This window comes from Halichoerus grypus, chromosome 15, assembly GCF_964656455.1.
Source record: "Halichoerus grypus chromosome 15, mHalGry1.hap1.1, whole genome shotgun sequence".
NCBI classification, from domain to species: Eukaryota; Metazoa; Chordata; class Mammalia; order Carnivora; family Phocidae; genus Halichoerus; species Halichoerus grypus.
The window spans coordinates 6819031-6833957 of record NC_135726.1 but is presented as its reverse complement, the minus strand read 5'-3'; the positions used below and the strand labels follow the sequence as shown (position 1 = coordinate 6833957).

The window sequence follows — 14927 nt, the reverse complement described above, 5'->3', positions numbered from 1 at the left end:
AGTACCTGGCACTTGGCATGCTGCTCATTTTTATCATAATATTCCTATTTCCTGGAAGAAATCAGGGATTCTCCGCACCCTGGTAAATCTCATTCTCCTGGAGTTTGCCCCCTGAATGGGGAGAGGAGGGTCCACGGATGTCCCTAAGGTGGACCGCAGCTGCTCTGGCTGTCCTCCTCCATGACTCCATGCTGGCTCCCATCATCGCCCTCCTGGGTACTCTCAACAGCCTCCCCACTGCCTTCCCTGTCTCCGGGCTGCTTCTCTGCAAACCTTGTCCATGTCATGCTGTGGCCAGTGACCTTATGAAGGTGACATCTACAAGCGACTCCCATGCGTGGCCCATGTGGTGGCTTTCCGTGGCTCTCAGAGGGAAGTCTGGTTCGTGGACCTGCATTTCAGGGCACTACCTGCGCAGCCCCCGCTCACCTCTTAGGCCTCTGCCCTGCAACCCCGGGGCACTTTGCATGCCTTGGCAAATGCATGCAGCTTCCTGGACTGGCTGAGTGTCTCCCACGACTTTACCTTTGCATGTGCCATTCCCCCTTCCAGGGGCACCTTTGCCCTTCTTTACCTGATTCCTGAAGACCTCCTGGGGTTGGGACATGTACCCCAGCGCCACAGTATGGATCAGGTGTCCTCTCTCCGCCCCTCTAGCCCAAGCACAGCATGGTCATTGCCTTTACACTGGCCTAGCCTCTAAGCTCTGAGCCTGCTGAGCTAAGTGAGCCTGGCGAGTCCCTCAGCCTCTCTGTACCCTTGTCTGCCAGAGGGGATGGTGATGGCACCTATATTACGGGTGCTGTGAGAAGGAACAGTTATATGCATGCACAGCACTGAGCATACAGGAAGAGCTCCATAAAAGGCTGGAACAGCAGGCCTAACCCCACCCCTTGGCGGCCTGGGGGTTTCGGTCCCAACCATGCCCTGAATCCACATCTATATCATGAGGTGGGGGCGTGGGCTTGACCCTTTCTTGCTTGATGATTTTCTCAGGGCCGTAAACTTCAGAATTCGAAGGACAGAACTTGCCAGCAAATTGTGGAGAGTTGATCAATTCCCCATTTCCTCACCTAACGGCCTCCCCCAGGACCCAGGAGGAGAGAAGGGCCCATCTCCTGACACATGGTACATGCTCCGCCCTGTGGCCTCCCACACCCCATTCCTGCCAGGCTCAGGGACAGGATCTTCCCAGGAGCCCCTCCACCTTGTCTGTTCTTGGGAGAGAGTGGGGAGGGGATAATGCCCACCACAGGGATGCTGTGGGCAAGCTGCCATGCAATGCAACACACACAAACTCATATAATCACTACAGAGCCGCCTTCAGTTAACAAAAAAGGCAAAAATCTGGGGCTTTAAACGGTATTAACTGCAGAAGCGTGTGGCTGTGAGAAGACCTGGCGGAGGAGCTGAGCATTTGCTGGGTGGCTTCAGGTGCCGCTCGTGATGGCAGAAAGAGGACGTTTTTATTTCAGAGTTGGAGTTCCTAGGTGACACTGTGGTTCATTCCAATATGATTCTCTCCCAGCCTGTGCTGGGCCTGCCCATGCAGAGGCAAAGAAGCTGGCAAGGCTGGGGTGCAGGCAGAAGGGGAGTGGCCCAGTAACTTCGGGGAGGGACTTTGTTGTCTAGGTTCCTAGAAGGGGTCAGACTCCAGGGGCACAGGAGGGGGGCTGGGGAATCTGTCCCCTCCCCCAGGCGGCTTGAGGACCACAAGGGCCAAGGCCCGACAGACATCTGTAAAAGGCCAGGGGGCTCTCGGACGGAGTCCGACAGGCTGAGACAGGGCAGTGCGGGCTCATTATCCGGATAACTGAGAGGACATTTTAAATTCGAGGAACCATCCCTGTCCTATGGCCCCATCTAGCCAGTCAGGTGGACAGCCTGAGCTGTGGAGGGGGTGTCAGAGGTCAGGCGGTCCAGACCCCCCCCCCCGCCTCCCGCCCCTCCAGCCCAGCCCTGCCGCCCACCCCCCCCACGCCCCCCCCTCCCCCGGGCCCTGGGTTTGCACCTGGCCGCACGTCGGCCGCCCGCATCCGCACGTCCCGGGGCGTTGACCGTTCCGATCCGGGCCGGCCGGGCGGCTGGGGGGCCGGGCGGGGGCGGGCGGGCCGCACCGCTCCGCACCAGCCGGGACACCGGCCTGGGCACCGGCGGGGGCGCGGCTGGGCGTGACGTCACGCGCCCCGCCCCCGCGGCCCCCGCCCACCCCTACGTTCCGGGCGGGGCCGGGCCGGGGCCTGCCGGGGCTCGCCTGCCGCGGCCCCCTCCCCAGGGGCCGCCCCCTCCGGTCGGGCCGCGCCTCGGCCCCTCGCGTCCCCGCCCGGCTGCCGACTCCGCCTGCGAGAGGCCGAAGCCGCGGCGGCCGCCGCCGTTGCCGCCATTGACGTCAGAGGGGCGGGCACATGACCCCGCGGGGACCAATCGCGCGGGCGCCGAGCGGCTTCTGCAATCTCTCAACTGAGCCGGCCCCCGCGGCCCCCGCCGCACACTCGCCCGCGGACGGCCGCCTAGACACACGTACTGTACACACGAGCGGGCGGCGGGGCCGAGACACGCCCGCCCGCGCGGCCCCGGCCCCCGCCGCTGCCCCGCGTCCCCGCCCGCCGCCCGCCGCCCGCCGCTCCGGCCGCCGCGAGCATGCACCCGACGAGCTAGGAGGAAGCGGAGCCGCGAGGAAGCGCCGAGCGCCGGCCGCCCGCCCGCCGCCAGCCCGCCGGCCCCTCCCCTGCCGGGCGCCCCCCCAGCCCCACGCCCCCCCACCTTCCTGGGCGGTGGGGGGGGTGCGGGCCGCCGCTCGGGGGCCCCGCCGCCCCGGCAGCCCGGGACAGCCCCCTTTCCCCGCCCCCGGCCCCCGCCCCGGCCCGGCCGGCCATGGATCTGACCAGCAGCTCGGGCGGCGGCGGCGACCCCCGGCAGATCGAGGAGACCAAGCCGCTGCTGGGGGGCGACGTGCCGGCCCCCGAGGGCACGAAGATGGGCGCCGTGCCCTGCCGCCGGGCCCTTCTGCTGTGCAACGGGATGAGGTACAAACTGCTGCAGGAGGGCGACATCCAGGTCTGTGTCATCCGGCACCCGCGGACCTTTCTCAGCAAGATCCTCACCTCGAAATTCCTGAGGCGCTGGGAGCCGCACCACCTAACGCTGGCCGACAACAGCCTGGCGTCCGCCACGGTGAGTCGCTCTGCGCGGCGGCGGCGCGCCGGCACCGCCGCGCCTCGCCTCGGGGCCGGGAGGCGCCCCCTCTCGCCGCCGCCCCCTGCCCGCCGCTCACCTGGAGCCCGGGGCCTGCGGGGTGCCGGGGGTGCCGGGTCGGCCCGGGGCGGGGGGACACCGGTGCCCCCCTCCCGGCCTGCGCCCCGGCTGCCTTGTGCCCAGCGGGCGGGCTCGGGGAGACCCCTCGGAATTCTGCATAGGATCCGGCCCACCCCAGCCTGGGCATGTGGGGACCTCCCGGGCCCAGCGCTAGCTAGTGTTTCTTATGGATGGGACCGTGGGATAGACCTGGGCTGGGCCCCGACGGTGGTGGGGGTTCCCTTTCTGAAAGCCCGCGGCCCATCTGGATCTGCGCTGGAGGGGAAAACAAAACAACCAAAAAATAAAGAAAGAAAGAAAGAAAGAAAGAAAACCTAGCAACTTCGAAATCCCAAAACCCAAAGAATTTCCAGAAGCCAGTTCCTTTCTGTGCTCTACTGTCTTTTTCCTGCCCAGGCTGGTAGGCAAAGCTGGGTGCTTCCCTTTCTGAAAAATCTCATTCGCACGTTGGGAGGTTGGAAGGGGAAGGGGAGGGGGGAGGGGGCAGGGGTCCTGGACTGTCTCCTCCCCACCGAGGGGCGGTCAAGTTCTGGAGTGGAAGCTGGCCTGTTGGGCCCTGGTCTTGCATTGTCTGTGAAGTGTTGTGTATACGTGTGTTCTGTGGCTGGTTTTATTTCGTTACTGTTATTGTTTCTGATATATGGCTGGGACTGGGTCCGCTGGATGAGAGCGAGAGAAGTCATTGATCTGTTTCTGAAATTGAATCTGCAAGGTGGGGAAAGACAGCTGTGGTGGGGTCGCAGGGGGTGGGGGTGGCGGGCAGGAGCCTGAGCAGGATGCTTTGTGTTTTGAAATAAGGACAGTTTAAAGCACCAGCTCTGCTTGGGCCTGAGCCTTGCTGAGGGGATCCCGTCCTCTGTGGAGAGCTGGTAGGTCTTCTCCAGAATGCACACCCCGCCTGGGGCGGCTGGGCTCCTGTTTACTAAGCACGGTTGTTGGGGGGGGCGGGTAGTGGTGGTGGTGGTGGTGGTGGCAGAATCCAATGCCTGCCCACACCTGTGCCGAGAAAACCCAGCCAGGAAACAGGGTGTCGCTTACATGGCATGTCACAAACGTGTAGCGTGTGTAGACATTTCCCCGGCATCCATGTTCCCTTGGCAGTGTGTCACAGGCTGTGACCATGCTCCGAGGAATGGGGAGGGGGAAAAGTTAGCAGAAGAAGCCCTGCTCCTCGAAACCACTCCCCCCTCCCGAGAGCATTGAAGTACACGAGGACTCTTATTCTGAATTTTGGGTCCGACGTGCTTAGAACACCTATTTTTTTTCTTTCCTGTGGGCAGGTTGGTGCAGTATCTGCAAAGACTTCTTCCTCAGGGAGGATCGCTGGTTGCCGTGAGGCGGTCCGGTCCCAGGCTCAGGCTCATGCATGTTCTGAAGCCCGTCCGAAGCCACAGGCCTGGGCATTTAGCTTTTCATTTGATGGAGGGAGAGCCTCAGAAAATTCGCCAGCACGCAGTGTTTCAGGCTCAGGGAGGAACCAGTGCCCTTAATAGTTCCCTGCCTGGGATCAGGAGCCCCCCAGTCTGGCTTCAGAATTTCCCCCTGCTTCAGGGGGGCGTTGTTGTTTATCTACCACCCCTCAAAATGAAGGGGAGTTGGGACGGGGGGAAAGGGTTGAGAGGCACAGTGACCCTCCGTGGGAGAAGCCGGGAGTGTGTGCTCTGCTGCTGCTGGCCATGGTCTGGGGGGGAAAGCCAGCTTTGGAGGATCCAGGCCCCCCCTCTCCCAACTTACTCTGATTGCTCAAGAGGTACATAGGAGAGAGAGGACAGGAACAAAGACTGAGGCTGGGCACTGGTTTCTCAAGCAGCCAGAGGCCCCGGCACCACCTTCACCAGCCAAGGTGGGTGGTACCTTCGTAGCTTGGGCCTCTGGAGAGGAGCTGTGATTTTCAGGACTGGGGATGAGGGCCATCCGTGGAACAAGATTTGTCTCAGCAGAACCCTGCTCTGGCAGGGTTGGAAATGGGGAAGTAGGAACTATGAGCAAGTGTCCGATGGGCTGGCAAATCCCCCTTCCTCCGCCTGTGGCCACTAAGCGCTGTGGGCAGGGGATGTCCTTGAATTTTGCCCTGGTGGGCTCCAGTGGGGTGCAGGGCTCTCTGTGCCGGGGCCTGTGAGTGTGGAGGGGGCTGCTGAGGGCAGTCCTGGCTGTGGCAGTGGCCTCCAGGGCAGAAGTGGGGTTGGAACTGTACCAGGGACCTTGTCCCATCATGAGACACCTGGTTGGTGTCCAGGCCCTGGGGAAGCAAAGCAGCCCCTGAGGGGTTTCTCTGAGGCCTGGGCATTATGTAATCTGTCTGCATTTTATAGTGTGGCCCAAGCATGCTATTGAGAAATATTAGCCCAAATGAAACAAAGGTGAATTTGAGTGTAGTTCGCTACAACAAAAGCCCTGTGCAGCCCTGTGGCTTTGCAGAGTCCCCTGGCCCAGCCTCAAGCTGCCGATAGGTCAGGGATGTTCCGGATCGGGTCATATCCTTCCGTGAAATGTACATCATCCATATATTAAGCTGCTGCACAGCCCAACTCAGAACCATCTGGTAATTATCTGGTTAAATGTGTAGGCTTCAGGAACAAGACTCAGAATGATTGATCTGGATTCAAACCGATAAACAAACCACATACACTCCTGCCCAAACCGTCTTTGGAGTCTGTCTACACTGATCCAATTAACTGGATCGTTGTCAGAGATAAAGGCTTCCAGGACCACAGCTGCATCAGGCTAGGGTGGAAGCACATGGGGGCTCCCAGTCCGCCTGGTAGGCTGCTCCAGCTGGGTACACCCCGCAGGTGGACCTCAGTTGATTCCCCGCTGGGGAGATGGGCTCAGCCCGGGACCCTGGGGGCTGGCGGTCTAGCCCCCTGGCCTGGCCGTAAACTTTGCCGTCTGTGGGGTCAGGTTGGAGCTTGCCCCTGTGCCAGTCTCCTGGGCCAGTTACTGATTAAATCCTTGCAGAGCCAGCAGTGTGCCTGCCGCAGCCTGTGACAGCGCTGGGCCTGATGCACTCTGTGCTCGAGACTTTGGATCCCCAGTGCTCATAAACAAAGAAGGAAACACAAAGGCAGCAGTGACCTGGCTGACGTGTGAGGGGTGATTGGGACGCGTCTGCCCCCTCCCCGGGGCACACACGACCACACCTGCGGGCCTGCCCAGACTGTGGCCTAGACGTGGTGCCTCGTTCCCCTTTGGCATCCAGACTTCTCATTCCCCTGGCCTCCTCGGGCTTTTCGTGGCTGCTGGCTCTAGTGTGGGTTGCAGCCAAGGGCCAGGGGTTCTGCAGAAGCAGCCGGGTCCACACGACCAGAATCCATTTTGCCATTCTTCTCTTGTGTGGGTTGAATTTGATCACCTGCTAGACATGTTTGTCCGCTGGAAGAGGGCTTTTTGTCTGCGTGCTTTGTTTCTTTGCGCCGAAGAAGCACAAATAAGCTGCCTACCTTTTCTTTCACCTTATTTTATTACATGCGGCACGTGGCATCTCAGAATGGTGGGTCCGATCCGAAAAGCCGTTTCTTCCCTGACCAAACAGGATACGGGTTGGCGCACAGGTGACCGCGGCCTTCTTTATTTTCAAGCCTTAATTCCTCAGTGCCTTGTTTTTAAGTTTTTTCCCCTCTGCTCCTCCAGTTGCAGTGTTTCTGGGCTTTTTATCATGGCAAAGAAAAGAGAAGTCACCTTAATCCTTGTCGGTCTCTTTAATTTGGTGTTCTCTCGGGGGGCAGCAACCTTCTGGACTTGGATTTTGTTAACTAAGCACCTGCTGGGTGTCCAGTGCCCAGTGGAGAGCTCAGCCCCATGGTGTGCTTTCCGCCTGAGAATTAAAGTCGGTGTCGTCCAGGGTAGTCGCGGGTCCCATGGGGACGGGTGTGCGTGTGCGTGTGCACGCGTGTTCGTTTTTTCCACTTTGTCACTTACCCGGCTCCTGTCAGTCCGTCCTTCCCGCCTTTGGTTCATTGGATGTTTTCTGCGTCAGTGAGTGAACACAAATAATTTTTTTTCTTTCAATACCATTTGTCCTAAGATTTTGGAGTCTGTCAAGTTTGTTTCCTTGGTAACATGTCTGATTGGAGGGGTGGAGGGGCAGGGGCCAGAGACAGAAGAGGAGAAAAGAATCTAAACTCTCCATAAACAGCAAACGTGTTCTGCCTCTCCCAGGTTGTAATAAATAAATAAATAAATGCATTTTAAGGAGGGAGTAAGTTTGATGCTGCCATTTGCCTAGCACAGTCCGAGGTGCTCTTTATGGCCGTGGGCAGAATCGTGCCAGTCCAGGTGGATGGTGTTTCATGGCCCGTGGCTGGGCTTTGCTGCCAAACTGGCGGTGGAGACAGGCGTGTGTTCCTGGCTTGGGCTCCATGGCCTACAAGTGGCTTCTGCTTGGCACTTCCCGCTCGTGCACCTGCCGACTTGCCTGGCAGTGGGAGAGGGCATTTCTGGGGTGCCGTGTCCGGTGAGGCGCTGGGGCAGCCTGGCAGCTGTGTTGTCCTGAGAACCGAAGCTGTCTCAGGGTTCCTGCCCTGCCAGCCTTGGGGAATCAGGGTGGCCTCTCTTTTCTCCGGGCAGCCGGGCTGGGCCCACATGAAGGGCACCCTCTTGGTGTTTTGGTGGAATAGACGTTTGAGGTGGTTGAATTATGCCTTCGATTAAAGGATTAAATGAGATTAAGTGAGGCAGTGTGATACGGTTTAGGGTGTCCCCACCATGGGGCAGACCTGGCCTGGGCTTTGCTGTCACATGGTGCCGGGTCTGAATTCGGAGGTTATGATTTCCTGGCTGTGTGACTCTTAGCACATTGCTTTCCCTTGGTGGGCCTTGCTTTTTTTTTTTCCATCTGGAGGGTGGTATAATCCTACCTACCTCATTTATAGGGTTGCCGTAAGGTTTGGAGATAATTCCGAGTCCTACCTGGTAGGACGGCCCCACAGGGTGGGAATACGAGCAGGGGCCAGCGTTCCAATTCGCATTTTCTTAATTGCCCCGAGAGAGCTTCTTGAAATTCTGCGCAAGTAGAAAGGACTGTTGCTATTTAAAAGTGGGCAGTCTCCAGAGAGAAGTCTCCTGCGATGAGCAGTGCACTTGGGAAAGTTCGGGGTAGTGAGCAGATCTGCTGTTTGCAGGCAGTGAGATTGTTGAAAGCAGTTTAAGAAAGACTCCTCAGGAGTCCAGTCTAGTTTCTTTAGAGAAAACATCCCACAAAGCTCTTTTTTTTTTAATTGCAACAATAATACGCACATCAAATAAATTCAGATAGTACAACAAGGCGTATCGGGAAAAATCCACTTTTCATGCCCCAGTGGCGCCTCGTTGTCCTGCTTGCGGGCAAGCCCTGTTACCCATTTCCTCTGTATCCTTGCTGCCCGTTCTGGGCCGTGACTGGTCATTGGACAGTGTATTTTGTAGATGATTCCAGATCCGTGCACACACGGCGGCCTTGCTCTTTGTCACGGTTGCCTGGTGCTCTGCGGTGGAAGTGCGAGGTGATGCTGCTAGACCATCTCCTGCTGCTGGACGTTTAGGTCAGACCCAGTCTTTCGCTGTTTGAAACAAGACACTTTCCATCTGTATTCAGTGGAGTTGTTCCTGTTTTGATAATTTGAATGTTTTTTGTTTCTTTGGTGGGTGTTCAAATACTTAGTCCCAGAATGCTTTGCAAGGAAGAGCTGACCTTCCCCCCGAGGGGGATGGGCAGTGTTGCCTGGGGTCATGGGCGCCTGCAGGCATGCTTCCATCTGGCTTCATGTCATCGGCTGTGGAGCCCCCTTGGGGAGTCCGCCCACCTGGCCCCCCAGGAGCCGAACACAGGTGAGCAGGGGGCTCCGGGCAGTCACGCTGACCTGTGCCCCGAGGACAAGAGTCTGCGTGGCCCAGGCTGGCTGTTTCCTGCTCCACCTGAGAGCATCGTTTTTGTCCCCAGACTTCCTGCTTCCCCAGGATGGGAGCCAGGCCGCCCAGCCCCGTGGTAGAGAAAGGGAGGAAGTGAGAATGTCTCTTCCCCACTCCTGGCTCTGGCGACAAAGCACCCAGTGAGTTCATCGGGGCGCCGAGGGAGGTGGTGCACATTTGAAAGGAAGCCTTGCTGACATCAGCAGCGCCACAACCAAAGGGTGATGAGGCGTGTGTGTGTGTGTGTGTGCGCGCGCGCGCGTGCGTGTGTGCTGTCCCTGAGTCCTGAGGCCAAGGAGATCTCAGAGGAAGCGTTTCTGGTGCAGGAGTTGGTACCCATGTTCAGGAACCATTTCCTTGTACCTGCCACGTTCATGTGTGTCAGTGTTGGGCTGTGCGGTGAGGTGGCTGGAGGAGGACAGCCAGACAGGTGAGCTTGAATCCCTGCCCTGCAACTTCCTAGCTGGTGCGTGACCTTGCGCAGGTCACCTAACAGTCTGCATTGACCTGTAAAATTCGGATTGTGGGGATTTCCTTTTGGCACTGATGTCCGTGAGGTTAAGTGAGGTAAGGCATGGCAGTTCACGCATTTATTCAACAGATAAATATCACTGCTGTAGGCACTTTGAAGAAAACAAGACCCTGCTCTCCCCCCCTCCCCCAGCCTGCCTGTTGGTGGGGTGGGTGAAGATGATAAACCACTAAGCAGGGAGATATAAAATCCGCGTGGTGGTGACAGGGGTCCTAGAGAAAACAAAGCAGGCAGGTAGGTGGGGCGTTCAGAGCTTGGGGACTGGCAACCTTGCTGCTTTGCACATGGCAGGGAAGGGGGTGAGAGCGTTCCCGGCAGGGAGAGTGGCAAGTGCAAAGGCCCTGAGGCTGGATTGTACTTAGAAATCACCTAGTAAAGTGGCTGGCGTTTAGTAATTGCTGTACAATTGTTATTACCCTTGCCTTTTAGGAGCTGTTGTCATCTATTGAAAAATATTTATGAGCACCCAGAATGTGCTAGTTGTTGGGCATACAGGGAGCTCCCTGCCCCATGGAGCTTTCATTCTTGTGCTTCTGGGGTGTGTGTGTGTGTGTGTGTGTGTGTGTTTTATTTAGCCAGGCTTCCTCTCAATAGATAGTGAATAGCTTTGGAGCAGTGCTGTAAGAGACTCTTAAATTACAAAGCCCAGCAAAACTTAAAAACCAGCTGCCTGGGTCCATCCTGAGTTACAAGCGTCCTAGGACCGAGAACACACTAATTGTTGAATTCGCCTCTGGCATTTTGCTGGCGGGGGCGGGGGGTGGTGGGGGAAGTGGTGAGGGGAAATTTGTTGCTCAGAGATCCTTACAAATGATTCATCAGCGGAGCTGGGATTCACACCCAGAACTCCTACCTCCCAGCACCTTCCAATGCCTTCTAGAACCTTCCAGTGCCTTCTAGAACCTTCCAGTGCCTTCTGTCTTCCTTTTTCATTGGCCCTCCTGCTTTCAAGCTGCTATCAGAAATGATGCGATCAAGAAAGTATATAAGCAGATAAGGCTGAGTAAACTTACTTTGGAGGGAAGCAGAAGAGCTGGATTCTCCAGTCCCTGGGTAGGTGGATGTATAGGACTCAGGCAGGGTGATGGATGCTTTCCTGGGGCTGGGCTGGTTGGGTCCAGCTCAGGTGGGGTCATCAGGAGAGGGAAGATAACACTGGAACTTGTAGTCCTTTCCTGCGTGTCTTGAGCCAGTCCCAAGCTCTTAAAGGCCTGGAAAAGCTGCAGAGGGGAGTGCACAATCTGGAGAAACCAGGCCTGGCCTCCCTGCCCCCCCCCCGCCCCACCCCCGCCATTTGGCTCACTGTCCAGGCCAGGTGAATGTGATCACCGGCATACGCTAGTGTGAGGCTCAGAGGGGCAATGGAGCCATCCCTGTGGATGGGGCTGGGCTTCCGTCGGGGTAGGCTAACTAACCGCTGTAACAACTAGCCCCCAAATCTGCGTGACTTCACACAATATGGCTTACTTCTTGCTCTCCTCAGTCCGGTGGGGGATTCTGCCCTACTGGAGCTGGATCCTGTGGGCACCTGGCTCCTTCACGTTGTATCACTGGCTGCCCCTCTCCTCCCCCTAGGGCCTCACTGAGCGGGAGATGGGAGAGGGAGAGAGCTCCAGGCTGAGCCAGTGGTAGGCCTGGCCACTCACCTCTCTGGGATATGACAACTCCTGAGCACAGGGAAGGTGGGCACTGGAGGAAGGAGGCCGTGGAATGATGAGGACTCCCACCAGGATTCCTGGGACACCGCAGAAGTCTGGATGTCTTCAAGGTCCTGGCTGCAGAGTTGCTGCTCTGGAATGGAAGTTGGAACACCAGGAGCTCTTCTAGCTCCTGGGTGGAAAGCTTAGTGGCAGTCTTCTCTCTGGTGGAGAATAAAATAGGCTAAGTAAACGTATTGCAAGGAATGGAGCAATGCATTCATGATTACAGGGACATTTATTGTCTACCTACTGTGTGTGGGGAGGCAGCGGCAGGCCTGCCCCCGGCGTGTGGGTGTGCGTGTCCATGAGTGTGTGCACATCCAACGGTTAGACATAAAATTATTTCAGCCTCTTGCAGGCACATCTTAGCTCAGAATCAGTGGGCTTATCAGTTTAGTGTTTGCCGGTGTTTGGCAGACATTCCTTTGTGAATTTGTCAAGTGAGTTCAGGGAACTGGTGTTGGGAAGTGAATGCCAAGTATTTGTAGAGTAAGTACCAGGCACTAAGTTTGTGAGTCGAGTACCAGATACTGTGTGTGCAGAGGCAGTTGCCCGGGTACTGCGTCTGCCAGGAGTGCTCCCTGGTACTGTGCTTCCAGAGTGAGTGCTCCCGGGGACTGCACCCCCCACGGCTCACTTACATGGGGGTGCACCACGAACTGGGATGCACTAGAGGGCAAAGCACAGTTCCTCAGAGAGGTTTATGCAGCGTCCTGCTGTTTGGAGGGAGGAAGAAGTGGCTGCCAAGGGGCAGCTGGTTTCAGGAAGGACTTTGTAGGAGAGACACATCTAGACGGACAGACCCAGGAGGGAGACCGGCAGAGGTGGGGCTGGGGGCCAGGGCTGGGAATGAAGCAAGGAGGGAGAGGCCACAGCTGCTGGGCCACGTTCCGGGTGGTCTGTGCTGGTGTCCCTGAGCGGCGGGTGCCCCAGGAGGGTATAGGGGATAAAGGTGGAGGCGGGATCACTTCCCAGAGTGGGGGCCCCCAGTGGGGTGAGCTGCGTGCCGGATTCACCAGGGCATGGTCAAGCCAAGAGGGCCCTGGTCACAGTGCAGAGAGACGGGAGATCAGCCACCAGCCGGGAGCCTGGGATCCCCCCAAGTGGAAGCTTCAGGAGTGCAGGGATCTGAGTCACCAGGGCCAGGCGTCTGTCACAATAGTGACCATGGCAGCAACCACTTGGGAGCGTTCCTTTTGCCAGGCGCTGTGCCAGGTGGTTACATGGGTGATTCCCCCGTGTTTCTCTGTCCAGTTTACAGATGGGGACACTGAGGACTGGTTTCTCAGCAGACATTCTTTGGCTGGATGAACGGGTGGATGAGCGAGTGAAGGAGGGAGCGAATGAGGTTGCTGCAAGTGCGTAGTTGGCAGGCCCCTCCTTGTTGGAAGGGGAGACGCAAGAGCTGTGCTCAGACCTCCACTCTCCACCCCTGTGACCCTGTGTGTCCCTGGCCCCCCGCATGACAGGCACAGCACACCGGCACCGCTCTCCGCTCCAGGGCTGCCGAGGCAAACGGGCCGTGTGTGCCGCCGACCCGTGGGGCACATGGCGTGCGTGGCCAGCCTCAGGGGTGGACACAGGCCCGAGGGTTCCTGGCCTGCTGGTTTGTGTGTGAGGCTGCCGCCAGGCTCAGCCGGCCAGCTTGGAGCTCCTGACGGGCTTCCATCAGAGCCATTTGGTATTTTCTAAGCCCTGGACCTGAAACCTCCCTTGTCAGCTTTAGCTCTCACGGCTCCCCTTCTGGAACGTTCTTTCCTGGAGGCCTGGTGAGAAGGTTCAGCCTGGCCCTGGGGCTCTTGGGAAGGTAGCACCATCAGGCTGAGGCCCAGGCAGGAGTGGCTTTGCTTCGGGTCTGCGGTGGCGTCTCTGGGCTGGCGGGCTGTGAGGTGTTGGGGCAGGGCTGTCCTGCTGGAAAGGGGAACGGTGACTTGGCTGAGATCCTTCGGTTGCTCTGGTTGGTTCGTGTGTCATGGCCCTGTGACCGGGGCTTGCTTTGGGAATGGGGAAAATGAAAGCACTTGAGCTGCCCCAGTGTTCTGGTGGCTACTAGGCCTGGGGATCCCAGCAGGGGCAGCCTGTGGTGTCTGATGGATCAGGACAGTAGTGATCGTTTCCTCCAAGGGACGTATTTATGCACTTATACTCACACCAGCCCCTGGGGTTCCACTTTATAGATGGAAACTGAGGCCCTGCGAGTTTCAGCTTATACATCTGGAACCCAGAGCTGAAGACCTTCCCCACATGCCACGATGCCTCCTTGCTGGGCAGTGGGGACTCAGTACCAGCAAGGCCGTGGTAACAACAGCCAGTACTTACTCAATGCTTATGCTCCGAGCCCTTTGTGTATGTGAGCTCATTTAAACTTCGTGATGCCCCTGTGATGCTGTTAATTCCCCCATTTGACAGATGAGCAAACTGAGGCCCAGAGAGATGAGATCACTGCTTACCCAGCCAGTAATGGTTGGAGCTGGGATTTGAACCCAGGCCATCTGGCTCCAGAGGGTAACCACATGTGTCCTGTGAGCAGGGCTGAAGAGCAGAGGGTCAGAAAGACCCACAGGGGCCGGGCTGGCTCCACGCTGAGAGGGGGGCCTTGCAGAAGTGGGGTGGAGGTGTGTGTGGACAGAGCAGAGTGTTTCGCCCTGGGGGGGCGGTGCAGCCATTTCCTGCAGGCCTGTCTTTGGGAGAGCCGTGGCGGACCCGGGCTTCTCACCTGCCCCGGATCAATCTTGGGATAGTGGACCCAGCCCCGTGGAGCCTCACTTTCCTTGCCTGAGACGGCCTGGCCTTGAGGAGCTGCCCATCAGGCTGTGATGACCTGACTACAGCGAGCCTACAGTTCAGGGTCCACTGGGGGTGCACGCCCAGCCCAGCCCGGCCCTGCCTGCCGTCCAGTTTGACTACCCCGCACCTCGGATCTCTGGCACAGCCCCTCCCTCTGCCTCGGTGGAGGCCACCAGCCCCTGAGTCTTCCCTGACCCCCCAGTTGCCGTGGGGGCTCCCTTTCCCTCAGGGTGCGTTGCACCCCTTCCCCGGCTGGATGCCAGTTGCCTCTTTGCTTTTCAGTCTTCTCTATTGGCTGTTCACTTCTGCACTTGCAGAATAAACAAAAATCATCACACAGGGATGATAAGCTTATCAAATAAAGAAGCAAAAATTTCTCCCACAATCCCAGCCTCCCAAAAGTCATGCAGATGGACATTTGGGAGTGAAGCCCTCTGTGCTCTTCCTAGATGAGTACGTAGGACACCCATGGGATCCTTTGCACAGCAAGCAGGGATTAGGTCTTATTTCTAAATGCTAAGCCATTAGTACATTATCTCAAAGTGCTTCAGCTTTGTCCCTATTGACATTGGGGCCCGAATTATTCTTTGTGGTGGGGGCCGTCCTGGGCATGGTAGGATGTAGAGCATCTCTGGCCTCAGCCCACTAGAAGCTCCCCACAGTTGTAGGGCCCCAAATGCCTGAAGACATTGCCCCATGTCCCCTGG

The 14927-nt window shown here is 57.8% G+C and overlaps 1 protein-coding gene across 3 annotated transcripts in view; it reads left to right on the top strand.

The window, feature by feature from the left end:
- The first annotated feature begins 2483 nt into the window (after positions 1–2483).
- CMIP (c-Maf inducing protein) overlaps positions 2484–14927 on the top strand; it is a 230356-nt gene continuing 217912 nt past the window's right edge. The window contains exon 1 of one of the 3 annotated variants that reach the window (XM_078062972.1): positions 2484–3174. In XM_078062972.1, the coding sequence (XP_077919098.1) occupies positions 2875–3174 (300 nt within the window). In that variant the 5' untranslated portion in view covers positions 2484–2874. The remainder of the gene's footprint in view (positions 3175–14927) is intronic. The other 2 variants (XM_078062971.1, XM_036084960.2) reach the window with 2 other exon arrangements.